This window comes from Microtus oregoni, unplaced genomic scaffold (assembly GCF_018167655.1).
Source record: "Microtus oregoni isolate MIOR12 unplaced genomic scaffold, Mior012 000021F_ref0000039, whole genome shotgun sequence".
In the NCBI taxonomy this organism is placed as follows: Eukaryota; Metazoa; Chordata; class Mammalia; order Rodentia; family Cricetidae; genus Microtus; species Microtus oregoni.
Window position 1 is genome coordinate 28818825 of NW_024543080.1, and position 17283 is coordinate 28836107.

Sequence of the window (17283 nt, forward strand, 5' to 3'; positions counted from 1 at the left end):
ATTATACATGGTAGCTTGTAGTTTGGGTGACAGAAATAGGTCACTATTTTGATAGCAAACAACATGATAAGTGTTGTGATAGAATTATATATGGAAGAGCATCACAGAACCCTGGAGGAGAATAACTTAGTCTGGAATAAGTGGCTCCTGGGTTGAATCTTAAAGGACATGTAGGAACTAGATCACTATGTCTAGATCACTTTTCTAGTTTTGGGGAGTGAATAGTTCTTTGTAAAAATAGATCTATTGTTCAGTGGCAAGCTTCCACCTGAATTCAGTTCTAAAACCTATAATGAAGGGGAAGAGTTGACTGCTGCAAGTTATAGAATGAATGCACCTACATAAAACACATACACTTCTAATAATAAATAAAATGAAATTTAAATTAAAAAATAGGAGATGGCCGGGCGGTGGTGGCGCACGCCTTTAATCCCAGCACTCGGGAGGCAGAGGCAGGCGGATCTCTGTGAGTTCGAGACCAGCCTGGTCTACAGAGCTAGTTCCAGGACAGGCTCTAAAACCACAGAGAAACCCTGTCTCGAAAAACAAAAAACAAAAAAAAAAATAGGAGATGACATGTTGTCTGTGACTTGTGATTCGAAATCTAGTTTAGACCTGGTTGATATATATTAACACTGTTAAATCACCTGAAAGACCTAGAGACAATAAGATCAGATCCCGTTCTTGTCAGAGATAGTTAATATTACTGCCATCTTTGAACAAATAGAGACAATTACTTTGATTCATGAATTCACAATAGTGTGAAATAATTCTGTGTTCACATTATTAAAATTCTGGAAAAGTACATGCTTCAATTTATTTCTTCCTTCTGTTTTTTCAGAATTTAAAAATATTGCCAGACTTTTAAACATAGCACCTCTCTCCCATTTTTTGGTTTGCTTTTTTACGCTAGGTCTCCCTGGCCTAGGCTGTTCTGAAGTTCCTGGGCTTGGTGCTTCTGGAGGGTCTCTAGTACCCCAAATTTATGTATATGCCATTATATGTATGCTGCATAACCCCTTCTCATTTTAAAGTTTTTATTTTCTGTGGGTGCAAGGGGACAAGTAGGTCAAAGGAGACAGTTTTCTCTCCACTGTATGGGTCCTAGAAATCAGACTCAGTTTTCCTGCTCCACGCAAGCCCCTTTATCCTCGGTCACCTTGCTGCCTTTTTTTTAAAAAAAAAAAAAGAAAGAAATTAGGCCTGGATTGATAGTAGTTACAAGCTCATACTGCTCTTGCAAAAGACTATAAAGTTAATTTTCTAGAACTCACTTAGAGCAACCCACAACTTCCTGTAACTCTAGTTCCTGTAATCTTTTTAGAGAAATAGCTCTGATACTGTCCTCTGACTTCTGTTGGCACTACGTTCATGTGCACAAACGTACACTTACATACATACATACATACATACATACATAAACACGTAATACTAAGAATGTAATTAGGAAATTAACTGAAAGAAAGCCCAATATTCTATTCAATCATGAAATAATAAAACCATTTATAACTGAATAAAATTATTTTAAATAGAGCATTTATGTTGTTACAGTAAATAGAAATTGTATAGTGGAGGTACAAGTCAAAATCAAGTCATTTAAAACTACTTCATCCTTTCTTGTTTTTTTTTCAACTGTCTGGATTTTTTAGTGATTACTTACTATGTACATTTTTGTTTTCATTTCTTCCTGGTTTTGAACTTTTCATTGCTTTTCTTGTGAAAAATCATAAAGTGATGAAACTTAGAGTAAAACTTTTCTTTTATAGAGAGAAATAGCTCGGAAACTTGCAAATCCTAAGCAGCCAACCAACCCCTTTCTAGAGATGGTCAAATTTCTGTTGGAAAGAATTGCTCCTGTGCATATTGATTCAGAAGCCATAAGGTAAGCCATCAGATTTGTGCAGAATAAATACACTCTTATCCCAGAGCATGTTTGTGAGCTTAAGTGCTGGACCCACAGAGATCCGTTCCTTTAATGTAGGAAGTGTGTCCACCGCTCAAGGATGACTATTAACCTATATCTAATGCCTTTTACTTTTTATAAGTTCTTACAATTAGATTTATTCTGTATGTGCTAATTTTCAAAATCCTGGAATATATAAAAACAACAAAGAAAATTTTAGAGTTTAGTTAAGCATTTCAGTGTTCATGTTATTTTCTGTTATGTCTTGTTTTATCACTGTACTTGATGTATGAGAACAGAATGGCATATTGAAAATGAGAACTTGTTTTTTTAAAAAACAATTCACACATTTTACTTCTAAGAGTTTGCTATTGTAAATTTTGTATGAATGATTCTGTCTTGTAGAGATAATTGTTACTCATGTTGGTATACTTTGTAGCACTCATTGGTTCTTAATCCAGATATATCTGGATCTGGAGACCTAATTTGGTACTCAAGAAACCACCAGTTATTTCATCTGTATGAATCACTACTGTGGGTTCTATTGGAAGGCATGTTATACTGGTTTTCAAGGGTTACCATAACAAACTACCATTGGCTAGCAAGATACCTCAGAATGTGACAGGTGTACAGTAGAACATTTATTTTCTTCAAAAGTCCTTTTCCTTCTTTTCAAGATAGCCACCGACTTCTCATTGTGTTTTCAGATGGTCTTTTCCTGTGTATCCAAAATAAATCAGTGTCCTACTCTCCTTATTTTTTAAAAATAGCGGTCGTCGTAGGTTTACCTCATCCATATAATTTCTTTATATAATTATTCATTAATGCTATATCTCTAATATAGTCACATTGTGAGATACTGGTCACTAAAATCTGTGAGTTAGAGAGGAACAATTCAGCCCAGAACATCATTTTTACTATGATTAAATTAAGACTTCCTGATTGACTTTCCTCTTTGCAAAAAAGAAAACAAAGGAACAAAAGTTTGGATAATAAAACTTTTGTCCATAGTTAGTTTAAAAAACGTAGATATATTATTTCTTGTCAGTGAGTATCCTTTGATCTGTACCATTTACTTCTCACCTACCCTGCCCTTATGCAGCTTGCTGTGTCTGTGGTGGAGTGGAGTACAAACTAACGAGTACATACATGTGTGCTGGGGAATGAATTCAGGATCTTTACAATACTGAGTACACATCAGTATTTATCAAGTCACCCTGGCACTGTAGCATCACGTTGTATCAGATTAAAGATACAGTGTAGTAGGAATAGGAACTCCTGACTGTGCATATTAACTTTGATAGGGATATACAGTGACATCAGGGAATTTCACAGGCATCCTTTATGTCAGTAGGTTACTGTTGTTTGAGTCCCCGTGTTAACAAGTCTTCTGAAAACTCAGAAATTTTCTTGCCATCAGGAGGTGTTTGATTCAGAGAAGAAGAACATCTTGGTTAAGATTTCTAACAGAGTAATTTTGTAAGAATTCCAGTGATCGCCTTTAATATGAGCATTTAAAAAGCAGAGGAAATGGATCTCTCTTAGTTTGTGGCTAACCAAGATTGACATAGTTAGATCTGGACTAACCAGGGATGACTCTATATCCAAAAATAAAGGGACATCTTCCTTATATTTAGCTAAATCTTCAGAATAGTAGATTACAAATAAAAGGTTTTATGTTAGCTTTTGTAGGTTAGCTTTAAAAATAATAAAAAGCTATGTGTAAAGTACATTGTGTACCCAGTGAAGAATAAGTTACATAACCCAAACTCTGTGAGTGGGTGTGTTATTATAGAAGGTTCCAAGAATAAGCTGTACATCTGATGAGTGGTAAAAGGAAGTATAAATTATAGAGATTAACCAAGTAAGGACTTCTGAGGATATAATCCAGCTCACGGACCTTGAGTTTGTGGGTTACTTAGGTATTCTGAGCTTCAGTTTCCAAATCTATAAAAATTATAGCAATGATAATTACTACTTGTTTAAATCATGGAGAGGTTTATATGTATGTAAATATCATTCATATTAAATAATGCTTAAAACATAATTTGCCACACTTGTCTTTTGTATTACATGCTGGCTAATATTGGTAGTTTTTTTTAGGGAAAGAGAGAGAGAGAGAGCGCGCGCGCGCACACTAGCTGTTGTTTTGGAACTCACAATGCCTCCTGAGTGCTGGGATTATGGCATATGACACCACTATTTAGGTCTCTGGAGGCTGGATCTCACTATATGTCTAAGACTGGCCTAGAATGTGGAACTTGCTATATAGACCAGTCTGGTCTTGAACTTTTTAGCCTCCTGCATGTTATGATCAGGCCACCCGCCGCGAATAACTTACAGTGTAGAATTGTAAAACAATGTATAGTTTTACACTCCTTTAATCCCATCACTAGGGAAGCAGAGGCAGGTAGATCTCTGTGATTTGGTCTATATAATGAGTTCCAGGCTGACCAGGGTTACATAAACCCTGTTTGAGAATACAAAGAGAGGAGGAAAAAGAAAAAATTACGAGAGGCAGAAAATTATCCATCCCATAATTAATTAAAAATGTTAAAACTACAATAGTCATTGTAATAGTGGTTGAAATCTAGGAATGAAAGTAAAATTAAAGTGGGAAGAGGTGAAGAGAAAGAACTGAATCATGAGGAAATCATAATGTCATCAAATATGAAAACTATTTTGTAAGAGGAATAGCTAGAACGTAAGTTAATATTGGCTGAGCACGTAAAGATGCTTGCCAACAACTATAATGTTGGAATTTGATCTCCAGAATCCACATGGAAGAGAACTGACTCTTCCACACATGTGCCATGGCGTTTGTGTGCACACACACAGACACATGATAAATAAATGTATGTAAAATGCAAGGGTGTGGTTAAGAACATACACTGTTCTTTTTTTTTTTTTTTTTCCTTTTTGAGACAAGGTCTCTCTCTCCAGGACACTGTCTGGCCTTGAACTCAATATGTACATACACCAGACTTTTCTCAGACTTCACCTGCACCTGCCTCCTCCTGGGTGTTCAGAATTAAAGATAACAATACTACTCAGTATATGCTTGGAACATATGCTGTTCCTGCAGGGAACCTTGTCAGGGACCAGGACAAAAATACCACTTGCCAGGGTAGGGACGTGGGGATTAGAAATATAAATAAAGAGCACAAAGATGTGAAAATAATAAAACAGAAAACATGAAAAGTACAGGAAGGGAGTTCCAGTGAATACTGAAATCGCCTGCATTTAATATCCAATTGCTTAAAATACCCCGACCAAAAAAGGTAGAAGTAAGATTTAAAAAAAAAAAAACTACATTAACTTGATGTGAAGAAATGAACAGACCAGTTGACGGTCGTGGGCTACATCCAGTTAAACATTCTCTTGCTAGAACAAAACAAGTCACACTCACACACTACACCAAAAAATTCTGTAGGCAAACCAACCACTCCCTTGATGGAGTTCAATATTATCTCTTTGAGGGAACTGGAATCTTAGTTGGACCCTTAGACTTTTGTTTGAGGTAGAAACATGCCTACTTTTCTATTCCTGAAATACAAGGTCTGGCTATTAGCTACACCTGTTGACAATAACCTTGAGAAAGTAGAACTTTCTGAACTAAATCTAGGTGGGACGTTTGTTTGTTTGAGGTAGAATCAATAATCTTGGTAAATTCCAACTCTTTGACCTTTAGTCTAGGTGGAATTAGGCTCCATAGAACCCGTGTTTGGTTCCTACTTGTAGGACATCCAGTGCCACTTTCTGACAGATAGATGTGCCATGCAGAGAGAGCTGGGATATAGAGTTTATTTAGTGGTTTGTGGGTGAGGAGGGAAAAGGAAAAGGGCAGGAAAGGAAAGGGAGAAAGGGGGAGAGGAGAGAGAGGCAGAAGCTGTAGTTACCTCTTCTGAAGAGGGACTGAAAGAAAGCAGGCTGGAGATGGGGGGTGGGGTTGGGAGTGGGCGGGGTTGTGTCTTTAAAGTGACAGGGTACCCAGGTGACAGACCAGGCCAGCTGATTACAGCACAAGCACCTTCAAATAAAGAGGAAGTAAATTTGTGGCAAGTATGTATATTTGGAGAAGAAACTTTGGATTCTTTTAATAGTTGACTTTTGGATATTTAAAGATTTTATTTTAATTTTATTTGTGTATCTGTGTTGGGTTTGTGCAGGTGAGTAGTACCCTTTGGGACACCATGAAAAGGGTGTCAGGTCCCTTGAGCTAAAGTTAGTTATAGGTGGCCTGTAAGCTCACTCACTGAGACATCTTTCCACATCTCATGATTTTACTTTTTCTGTAGTCCATGCTGGCTCTCTATACTTGCATTTTCTTCTCAGGTGGTGATATTGCAATTGTGTACCACACACTTCAGGTTCATACTTTGTATTTAAACAAATAAATTCTTTACTACTAGAAGTAGTAATGGTAACATATGCCTGTAATTCCAGCTCTTACCATGTAGAGAAGAGACTATCCTCTGCTACACATTGAATTTAAGGCCACCCTGGGCTATGCGAGACCCTGTCTCAGCAAGAGCAAACATTGTTTGATTTCCGCGAGTGGTGTGCATTAGTCCCAGCTACTCTGAGACGGGCGGATCACTAAGACTGAGTTAAAGGCAAGTCTGAGCAATATGCAAAGACCCTATCTGATAAAACAAATCATAATAATTTGATTGAAACAGTTATTGCATCAAAGGAAAAGAATCTTTCTCACTCCATTCGTCACCCCCATCCCTAACTGTTTCTTGAGAGAGCATCTTGCTGTGTAACCTTAGCTGACTTGATGTTCACTGTGTAGCCCATGCTGGCCTTGAACTCATGGCAGGACTCCCACATTAGGTTCCCTTACAAAGCTGGAATTACAGGCAAGCACCACAACACCCGATTTTGTGTGGCATAGAGGATCAAACCCAGAGCTTGACAAGTTTGGCAGTCTATATAAAAACTACATTCCTGAATTTGTATTTGTTTTTATTTTAAATAGTATTAGTTTACTTAGAGAAAGTAACTAGACACCTATAATCTTACCACTTAGGAGACTTGAGTCAGGAAGGACCAAGAGAAGTCAGCCTGGGATACATGTGAGATCTTGTCTCAAACAAATAGATCTATTCTATTAGATACTGTGATTCTATAAATCAGTTATTATTCTGTTTTGTGGTGGGAAATATATGGAAAAGATAACTCGTTTACAGTTTCATGTTATCTACTTGCATGTTTATGAATACAGCATGTTTCTGATTAGTTACCTTTTGGTTATAATTTCTTAGAATTACTGATGCTAGTAAAATTAACACTATTTTCCCTGTATTTGTTCACTGCTGAATTTGATCTTTAAATTACTTTTATTTATTGCGTGTGTTAATGTGCACATGTAGCACAAATTTGGAGGTCAGTGAACAACTTTCAATAATCCTTGGCATCTCTAATGTGGGTCATGGATCAAACTCGGCATCAAGCTTGCTAGCAAGCACCTTTACCCACTGAACCATCTTCCTGCCCTAGTGTCTGAATTTTGTTTGGAGTGGCCATTTGCCAATTACTAACTCTCTTTATATGTAGAAATGAATATTGAAATAGCTAATATTAATAGCTTATTTTTTAGTCATTGTTGTTACTATTATATACACATTACATTTTGGGGAGGGTCACCTAAAAGTAAGCTTACCCATCAAGTGGTCATGCTACAGAAACTTCTTTGACCATTGTCTTTTTAGATTCTCTATGCTTATCATATTTCAGTTGGGATCCAGTTACTAATTCAAGCAGACTTACTAACTTACATTTCCTTCTTTTGATAGTGCACTAGTAAAATTGATGAATAAATCAATAGAAGGGACAGCAGATGATGAAGAGGAGGGTGTAAGTCCAGATTCAGCCATTCGCTCAGGACTTGAACTGCTTAAGGTATTTTTAAAACAATTTTATCTCTGTTTATTTCCAAAGATTCATAATGGCATTCCCTTCAGGATATGCAACAGCAGGCTTACTATACTTTAGATTATGAAAAAAAATGAAAATTTTCTGGCAGAAATTACGTCCTTTCTTTTATTTATTTTTTTATTTTATTTTATTTTTTTTTTATTTTTCGAGACAGGGTTTCTCCGTAGCTTTTGGTTCCTGTCCTGGAACTAGCTCTTGTAGACCAGGCTGGCCTCAAACTCACAGAGATCCGCCTGCCTCTGCCTCCCGAGTGCTGGGATTAAAGGCGTGCGCCACCACCGCCCGGCACGTCCTTTCTTTTAATGTTTAAAAATTAAACCAAAACAAAATAAAACAGACTCTCATTCTTTAGCCCAAACTGTCATGGAACTCTCATTTATCCTTCTACCTCTCAGACTGCCAGGTACTATGATTTCTGTTATTTATGTAGAAATTAGATCTTATAGAAATATTTTTTGCATCTTTAAAATAGTTTTTAATAATTTGCAAAATCATTTTACATAATACTGTAGCATCTTTTTTAAAAGATCTGTATATGGGGGCTGAAGGATGACTCAGCAGTTATGATGGCTTAGCAGTTGGCCGTTATTCAAAGGACCCAGGTTCAATTCCCAGCACTTGCTTGGCAGTTCACAACTGTCTATAATTACATTTTCGAAGGACCTGGCTGCCTTACGCGCAGACATACATGTAGGCAGAACCCCAATGTACATAATAAATCTTTTTAAATGAAATATTATTTCTGATTATTTTTTGCATTCCTGCTCTACTTATGACCATGTATGCCAAATAATCCTGAGTTATCTTTCAGAAAAATTGTATCTGAGGTCGTTGACTGACTACTGGAGTTTTTGACATCATCTGTATGATTGGGACATTTTAAAGCTATTCATGATCTCTTTTTTTGGGGGGGGGCTTGGTTCCAGATAGGGTTTTACTGTGTAGTCCTGACTGTCACTCTGTAGATCAGGCTGGCCTCGAATTAAAGTCATGCACCACCACCACTGCCCAGCATGCTATTGATGATCTTAATAAATGCAAAATAATTCAGTTACCTATAAAACAGACCCAGGTATGGCTCAAGAATTTTTACTGTGACTGCAAATAAGAATTGTTTTCAGGACTAGTGAAAGGATTGGTTCCACGTTACAGAGTGACATGGGAGCAAGACAGTGTTGTCACGGACTTCAAGTGTGTCTTTGTCTAACCACAACACTGGATGGAGCTCTCACTGAATCGAGTACAGAGGGTGAGGCAAAAATACACTGAAATTACAACAAGACAAAATAAAGAAAAGACAGACGTGTGCTGAAGAGAACAGTGGAGGTGCCAGGGATCAAACCCAGAGCCCTGCTCGTATGTGTCTAGCACAGAGTTTAATCTACTGCTTTTTGTCCAGTTTTTAAATGGATTTCTCTAGTTTTTCTGCAAGTAAAAAACCTCACTGAGCCCATTTCTGTACTTTTATGATGTATTTAATGTTTACTTTTTAAGAACATGAAGATGGACTGTCGATTTTCTACTTCTTTACTTAGCTCTTGTATCCGATAGGAGCTAGCCTCATTCCCACATTATGAAGATAATGTAGCCATTTCTCAACTTAGCTGGTATAAGTTCCTTAATGGTAGAGACTGGTTAGGGCTCGTGTCCAATACATGTTTGTTATTAAAAGTGCATAGTTATGTCTTTATTGTTGACAATTATGATATGAACTTTCTATGAGGATTTCACTTGACATTTCTATATAGATCATCATTTTGACAGCCAAAAGCTGTGTTTTTTGTTAAAAATCAAAAAACTTGGTGCTTTTATTTCAAATAAAAATTTTCTTACTTAAATATATTTATCACTCTCCATGAGAAAAATGAGCCTTTGAGCAGGAGAGATGGCTCAGCACTTAACATGTTTTTAGAGGACTGAGATTCAATTCCCAGCACCCACATGGCAGATCACAACTGTCTGACAGACACACATTCAGGCAAAACACTAGTGCACATAAAACAAAATTTTCCATTTTGTCAGAACTTCCTTTGCAAGCATGAGCACCTAAGTTTGATCCGTACTACCCAAATAAAAATGCCTAGCTTTGTAGCATGCTTGTAATCCCAGCACTGGGGAACGAGAAACAGGAGGATCCCAGAGTCTCACTTCGCAAGCCATTCTAGCCTAGTGAGCTCCAGGGCAATAAGAAGCCCTGTCTCGAACAGAACTGTGTTTCTGAATGTGATGCCCAAAGATTTGCTTGGGCCTCTATAGGCATGAGCCTAGACATGTGTACACACACACACACACGAACATGCATAGACATGATTTTTCTTTTTAAAAGAAGATATTCTTTGTTCTATGTGGCAGAAATAATCAAGAGATTAAGTGATTACATCGAAGGTGGCATATTAGCTATCTTGGGGAAATGACTTTAAGCCACCATGCATTGTTTCATTAATGCCTCATGAGTAAAAGTAACTGTATTGGTAGCTAAAATATGTAATATGTATTCTATGTGGTGTACTAACATATGTATACCAGAACATTTATTGGTTGAAAGAAATCTCCTTTTTAATAGATTAGAGCTGTACTCTTAAAGGTGTATCTATTCCTCCAGGTTCTGTCTTTCACACATCCTACCTCGTTCCACTCTGCAGAAACATATGAGTCCTTGTTACAGTGCCTAAGAATGGAAGATGACAAGGTAGCAGAAGCTGCAATACAAATATTTAGGAACACAGGCCACAAAATAGAAACAGACCTTCCCCAGATACGATCGTGAGTATATTTTCTTTTAACCCGGTTAACACAAAAGTTTATGTTTGTGGGCAATTGAATCTTGATTTCTCTTTTATGGAGGAAGATGGGGACAGAAAAAAAACTTCCACTTTCGTGCTGATTTTCTGTCTCCTTTAGTCTCTCTGTCCCCTCCCTGCCTCATTGTATCTATCACATTTAGGATAAAAGTAGAAGAACAAGCTACAACTGTTTGTTTAGAAGGAAATGAATTAAATATTTTATTACATTTATGATTAATTTAATTTTTTAATCTATATTATTTTCTTTCAAATTGACTATAAGCTCAGAGCTGTAACCTTCCTGTCCCAAAACAAAAAAATAGGAATAATTAAATAGTGTTCATCATAAGGGATATTAAATAGTGTTCGTGATAAAATATTTATTAGTTGCTTGGTAATTGATAAAGGTGACAAGACTATGGGAATAAAGTACATTCATATATTTTAATTTGGCATTTTAGGATTATACTTGTAAAGGAGGGAGACATAGAAGAACATGTTGATATTATCCATTGCATCAGATGTTCATTGTATGTTAAAATAATTCATGATAAATACGAGTAAGGTTTGTCTCATAATGTAATTAAAGAACATATGGACTCGTAAGGTTTTATTAAATTTAATTCATGTGATACAAGTCTACACTGTCAGTCCTTGTCTTCAAAGAGCTTGTGGTCTAAAAGTGATCTTGTTTATGTATCTGTACATATAATGAAAGGGTCATTATGGTTAGGCTTGTCACAGATCTGCAATCCCAGGCAAGAAGACTTTTAGGGCTGGAAAAATGGCTCAGAGGTTCAGAGCACTGACTATTCTTCCAGAGGTCCTGAGTTCAATTCCCAGCCTTCACATGGTGGCCGTCTATAATGAGATCTGGTGCTCTCTTCTGTGTGCAGGCACACAGGCCGGCAGAACATAAATATTTTCAGTAATTTTTTTTAAGGGAATTTGGGAGTTAAGGACATAGCTCAATGGGAGAATACATATTCGACATACATGAGTCCCTCCCTGGTTCAAACCCCTGTGTACAGAAAAGGAAAAAAGTTAACACAGTAGGATGTGGTTTATGACATTTTCCTCCAGACTTAGAATAGTTCTACATTTTAAGGCAAGACCTTTTTTAAAAGACTGCTGTTTCAAAAGAAGCACTGGAAAAATAGATACAGGTGGAATAGTTAACTTTAGGATCAAAGAAGGAAACCTTTTGTTCTTAAGAGGATAAAAGGAATAGACACAAAAAAGCAAAAACAGTATGAAGATGTCAGTAACCACCCTGGTAGCGCCTTTGGATACTAGCACTCTAGAAACAAAACAAAGGTGTGGGGAAAGAAAGAAAGATTAGTTTATTTTTATATCACTTCAGGCTTGCTTTTATAAAAATAATTTTATATACCTGTACTTAATCAAAATTGTATCTTCTGGGACTGGAAATGTGGCTCAGCAGCTAAGAGCACACACTGCTCTGCTCTTACAGAAAATACTACCTTTCTTCCTAGCACTTGTAATGCTTGTAATTCCAGCTCCAGCAGATCTGACTCCTGACGTTCACTGGCACCTGCACTCAAGTGTACATGCCCACATACCAACACATAAACATAATTACATATTTTAATGTATTTATGATGGATGCATCCTTTAATCTGTACATTTTTTTCAAGTTGGTATAAATTTAGTAGCTACCACCTTCCTGTCCCAACAAAGAAAAATAGAACAATTAAATAGTGTTCATCATAAAAATATTTATTAGGTCCTTGGTAATTGATAATGGAGAAAATGATCGTGAGAATAAAGTACATTTAAGTGTATTTTCTTTAGTTGTTCACCAGTTTTAATAGTAGTGAGCTTATAGATGTGAAATTATGAAGAAAAAAACAAATGGTGTTCAGGCTAGCAAGGCTATTTTAGACATGGAAATTCCTAGTTTGACTATCCATGGAGATAGGCTTGAGATGTTCATAAACATGTCAGATTTATACTGACTATCATGTTTCAGACTTTTTTTGGTTTTAGGTTGATGTGTATGACTTGTGCTCTTGAATATTGCTGTTAAAGTTAAATATTGTTAAAAGTAGACCTTTGTATTTGATGGCATCAAGTTTTTGGTATATAAAATGACACCTTTTAAAAATTGTATTGAAGTTATAACAAATGTTTGTTGTAGAGTTCTGTTGCTGTGCAGATTTCATCTGATTATAAAAGTATTTATATTTATCCTGAAAGCTGAAACTAAGGCTGGGTGTGTGCCTCCATGGTAGTGTATGCATAAAGCTGTGAGGTGTCCCCAGCATTTGGTGGTGAGGTCTGTCCATGAGGCTAGGAAAATAAAAGGAAGAAACTATTTCATACATGTACCTATTTTGTAGGTTCTTGTGAGAATATTTCCTTCCTCCACATGTTTTGCCATATAGCCAGCATTTGTTTTTGTTTTTTATTATATTTGTTCCCATATTGTTTTGTGGAAAGAATTTTAGTTTTATCTTTTATGTTAGTGTAGTGATTAAGTAAATTGGGGTTTGTTTGGTTTTTTTTCTTTTTAATGGATCTTTACCTTCAAAATCCAGTTTCATCTTTGAATGCAGTCTCACCTTTTCCCATCTGTGTTACTTTTGGCATTTTCCATATCTTTTTTTTTTTTTTTTTTAAATATTTATTTATTTATTATGTATACAATATTCTGTCTGTGTATATGCCTGCAGGCCAGAAGAGGGCACCAGACCTCATTACAGATGGTTGTGAGCCACCATGTGGTTGCTGGGAATTGAACTCAGGACCTTTGGAAGAGCAGGCAATGCTCTTAACCTCTGAGCCATCTCTCCAGCCCCCCATTTTCCATATCTTTATGTTTTAGTTTTCTCATCCTTGCTATGGCTATAATAATAGCCATAATAATAGTTCTTTTCAGGAATTAATAGTCGTTAGTTGAATTAATATGTGTTCACAATACCTCAAATGGTAGCTACACGTACACGTACTAGATGATTATTAGAAATGTTTAATTTCATTTTACCGAACTTGAATGTAACTGTGTTTACTTACACTCACTGATATCATTTCAGCTGTTTAATAAAACTTGGCTTTCTACTACTGATTTTCCATGGCTTTTTTTAAAAAAAAAAACTGAAGGGAATTATAAAAGGGTACTGAAAAATTAGGAATATCTTCTTAGAAGGTAAATGTGAATATGCCCTGGTTCAAGTAGAATATTAATTAAGGGTAGCTTGTTATTTTCCTATATTCATGAGTTAGCTTTAAAATGAAAATTATTTACTTAAAATAGCCTTTGAACAGATCTGATTAAGTAGGGGAAATGATAAATAAAAAGAAACCTAGGATTTATATGCTCCCAAAAATGACAACTGTATTATTATTTCTTGCAGAACATTAATTCCCATTTTACATCAGAAGGCAAAGAGGGGTACTCCACACCAAGCTAAACAGGCTGTGCACTGTATCCATGCCATCTTCTCAAATAAGGAAGTCCAGCTTGCACAGATATTTGAGGTATACCTACTACATAGAATGTGTTCCCGTTGGTTTGTCTCAGTCTCTGTCATTTGGTAAGGCTGGAGCCTAGGTCTATAAACCTGTTTGCATGTGTTCTTACATTACAGTGCGAGCACCTCAGAGCGCTTGTCTACTCAGCACTCTATTCCAGCTGTCAATCTAGGCTCACATATTTCATATTAGAGGATATTCTCCTTACCTTTAGTCATTTCCACTCTGGCTTATACACACAGACTGTTGACAGTCTTGCTTAAGTATCTACAACCATACCTGACGGTCTAAGTAGATGATCCTTGGGCAGACAGACTCTGCTTCAGGAAAGGCATCCCTGTTATTATGGATTCGAGATGATACGACTTCATGAACCTTTACTTTTTTATTATTCAGTGTTATTTAAAATACTTTCTCAACATAAAAATCCACCAGCATAGCAAATTAGACACAAAGAATTGGAAAATAATGCAGATTTGGTAAAAGACTGATGTCCTAATTCTTACTTCTTTTATTTGGACTTTATTTTTGCCCTTTATCTTTGTTTCGTATTTTTTCAATTTTATTATTGTCTTAATTACTCTGATATTTTACTGTGTTGAGACACCATGACCAAAGTTACTTGCAAAAGAAATCATTTAATTGGGAATTTGTTTGCAGTTTCAGAGGTTTAGTCCATCACCATCATGGTGGGGAACATGGCAGCTTTCAGACAAACATGGGCTTAGAGAAGTAGCTATACACATCTTATTTGTAAGTTGCAGGCAGAGAAATGGAGATACAGGCTTTTGAAATGTCAAAGCCCATCAACAAGGCCACATCTTTCCCAAAATATTTCAGTAACTGGGGACCAAACATTCAAACATATGAGCCTGTGGAGGCCATTCTCTCTTGAACTGCAATTAATAAACTGGTAAAATAACCAAATACCTAGAATTCTTAAAATTAATTATGATCATATCACTTAAATCAGGAAAACAGATTGACTTGTACATGGTAAAACGACTGTAGAACATCTAAATGCTTAAAACCAATTGGTGACTTCTCTCTTCCTTTCATAGCCACTCAGCAGGAGTCTGAATGCTGATGTACCAGAACAACTTATCACTCCATTGGTTTCACTTGGCCACATTTCCATGTTAGCACCAGATCAGTTTGCTTCCCCAATGAAATCTGTTGTGGCAAACTTCATTGTTAAAGATCTTCTGATGAATGACAGGGTAAGTTTCTAATTTATTTATTCAGTTTAGAGTCAAGAGTTTAAGGCTGTCTGTATATCACAGAAACATTTACTTTTGAATATCTGTGGGGTGAGTGTGCATTAAGCCTAGGTTCATGTTTTACATGTTAGATTTGAGGTGACTGATGTGCCTTCTAGGATCTAACCCTTATTGTGTACTAGTTTTAAAATTACCTATTAATATAACCTTACCCTATTAATACAACTGTTTGTCACTTTAAAATTATAGTTTCTTTTTTAAAGTTTCTTTTTTTTTTTCCATTTTGTTTTTCAAGAGAGCGTTTCTCTTTATAGCTCTGGCTGTTCTGGAACTCCCTCTACAGACCAGTTTGGCCCAGAAATCTTGCCTGCTTCTACCTCCTGAATGCTGGGGTGAAAGGCATTGTGCCACTACCCCTGACATTCATTTTTATTTTATGTGTTGAGTGCTTTGCCTGCATGTATGTCTCTGCACCATATGCAATGCTCTACTTTTCTTGGCCAGGAAAAGTCAAGGGATCCTCTAGAACTAGAGATAGAGATATCATGTGGAAATAGCATATATCTGGAAACAGCACCTTCGTTGTCTGCAAGAGTAGCAATTGTTCTTAATCACCGACCATCTCTCCAGCACCCATAATGTATTTTTAAAGGAATCTAACAGCACAGAATTAGGGAAGGTTCAAGTACAAGGCACATTTAGGCATGTCATTCTTTTTAGTGTAACATTAAGCACTCTAAACTACTTTTTATTAACATAATTCATATTTCCACCCTCGATGTTGTTTAGTTTCTTCCTCTCTTCATCCATCTGCTGCGCTAGTTTTCTATTTTGCTTTTCAAGACGTGGTCTCACTGTGTGGCCCCCGCTGGTCTGAAATTGTGTATGGAGGTCAGGCTGGCCTTAACTCATAGAGATGATCCACCTGCTTCTGACTCCCAAGTGCAGGAATTAAATCTCATATTCAGCCTTATTGTTTGTTTATCTTTTTAAAAAGAGGTGTGGCTCTACTTGGCTGGTCTCGAATTCACCGTATAAATCAATCTGGCCTCAAGCTGATAGAAATCTGCCTTACTTTTCCTCCTGAGTGCTAAATTAAAGGCATGTACCACCACTCACAAACTTTTTTAAAAAGTTTTTATTACATGTTTTTAATTTAGGTGAGGGCTGTACCACAGTGCATATGTGAGCTTGTAAAGGTCAGAGGGCATGTGATGGAAGTCAGCTCTCTCCTTCCATCATTTGGGTCCTGGAGATTGAGTTCAAGTTGTCAGGCTTGGCAGCGTCCTGAGCCTTTTCTCCCTGAGCTGTTGCGCTGGCAATCATAATAGGTTTATTATTTATCCTCCCAAATAGAAACACCCTGATGCTTATTGAGCACGGTACTCAAATTCCCCTGCATAACTCTTCAGAACCTCTACATGCTAACTCTATGAATTCAGTCTAGCTGTCTTAATGTCTATACTTGTCCTTTTATAACCTAGATTGTTTTACTTGGCATGTTTTCTAGATTCATTTTGTTATGGTATTGATCAAAATTTCATGTATTTTTTGTCCTGCTGAAAATACTCCTTTGTGTTGTCTGCATTTTGTTTATTAATTAACAATTTGGAATTGTTTTTCACCTTTTGATATTGTAATTAATGCTAATATGTACAATCAGAATATTTTCTGATCTTTTGGATAAGTAACTAAAAGTAAAATTTCTGAGTCGTGATTATTTGTTATTGAACATTTTTAGATATCACCAGACTGGTTACCATAGTGTCTGTTCATTTTTAATATTTTCACCAACCTATTCTGAAGGTTCCAGTTTCTTTACCTCCTTTTTGAATGGCTGTTTTGATTTTTGAAAGAATAAATATTAAATAATTTTTTATTAAGGGTGTGTTTATTTTATAGTATTTAGAATGGTTTCTGCGTGTTTATTTAGCATCTG

General features: G+C 36.3%; 1 protein-coding gene across 1 annotated transcript in view; it reads left to right on the forward strand.

Annotated features, from left to right (window-relative positions):
• Positions 1 to 17283, forward strand: part of Pds5a (PDS5 cohesin associated factor A) — a 101808-nt gene that overhangs the window by 60219 nt on the left and 24306 nt on the right. The window contains exons 17-21 of the mRNA XM_041671205.1: positions 1767 to 1882; positions 7705 to 7810; positions 10449 to 10609; positions 14007 to 14130; positions 15186 to 15344. Of these exons, the coding sequence (XP_041527139.1) occupies positions 1767 to 1882; positions 7705 to 7810; positions 10449 to 10609; positions 14007 to 14130; positions 15186 to 15344 (666 nt within the window). The remainder of the gene's footprint in view (positions 1 to 1766; positions 1883 to 7704; positions 7811 to 10448; positions 10610 to 14006; positions 14131 to 15185; positions 15345 to 17283) is intronic.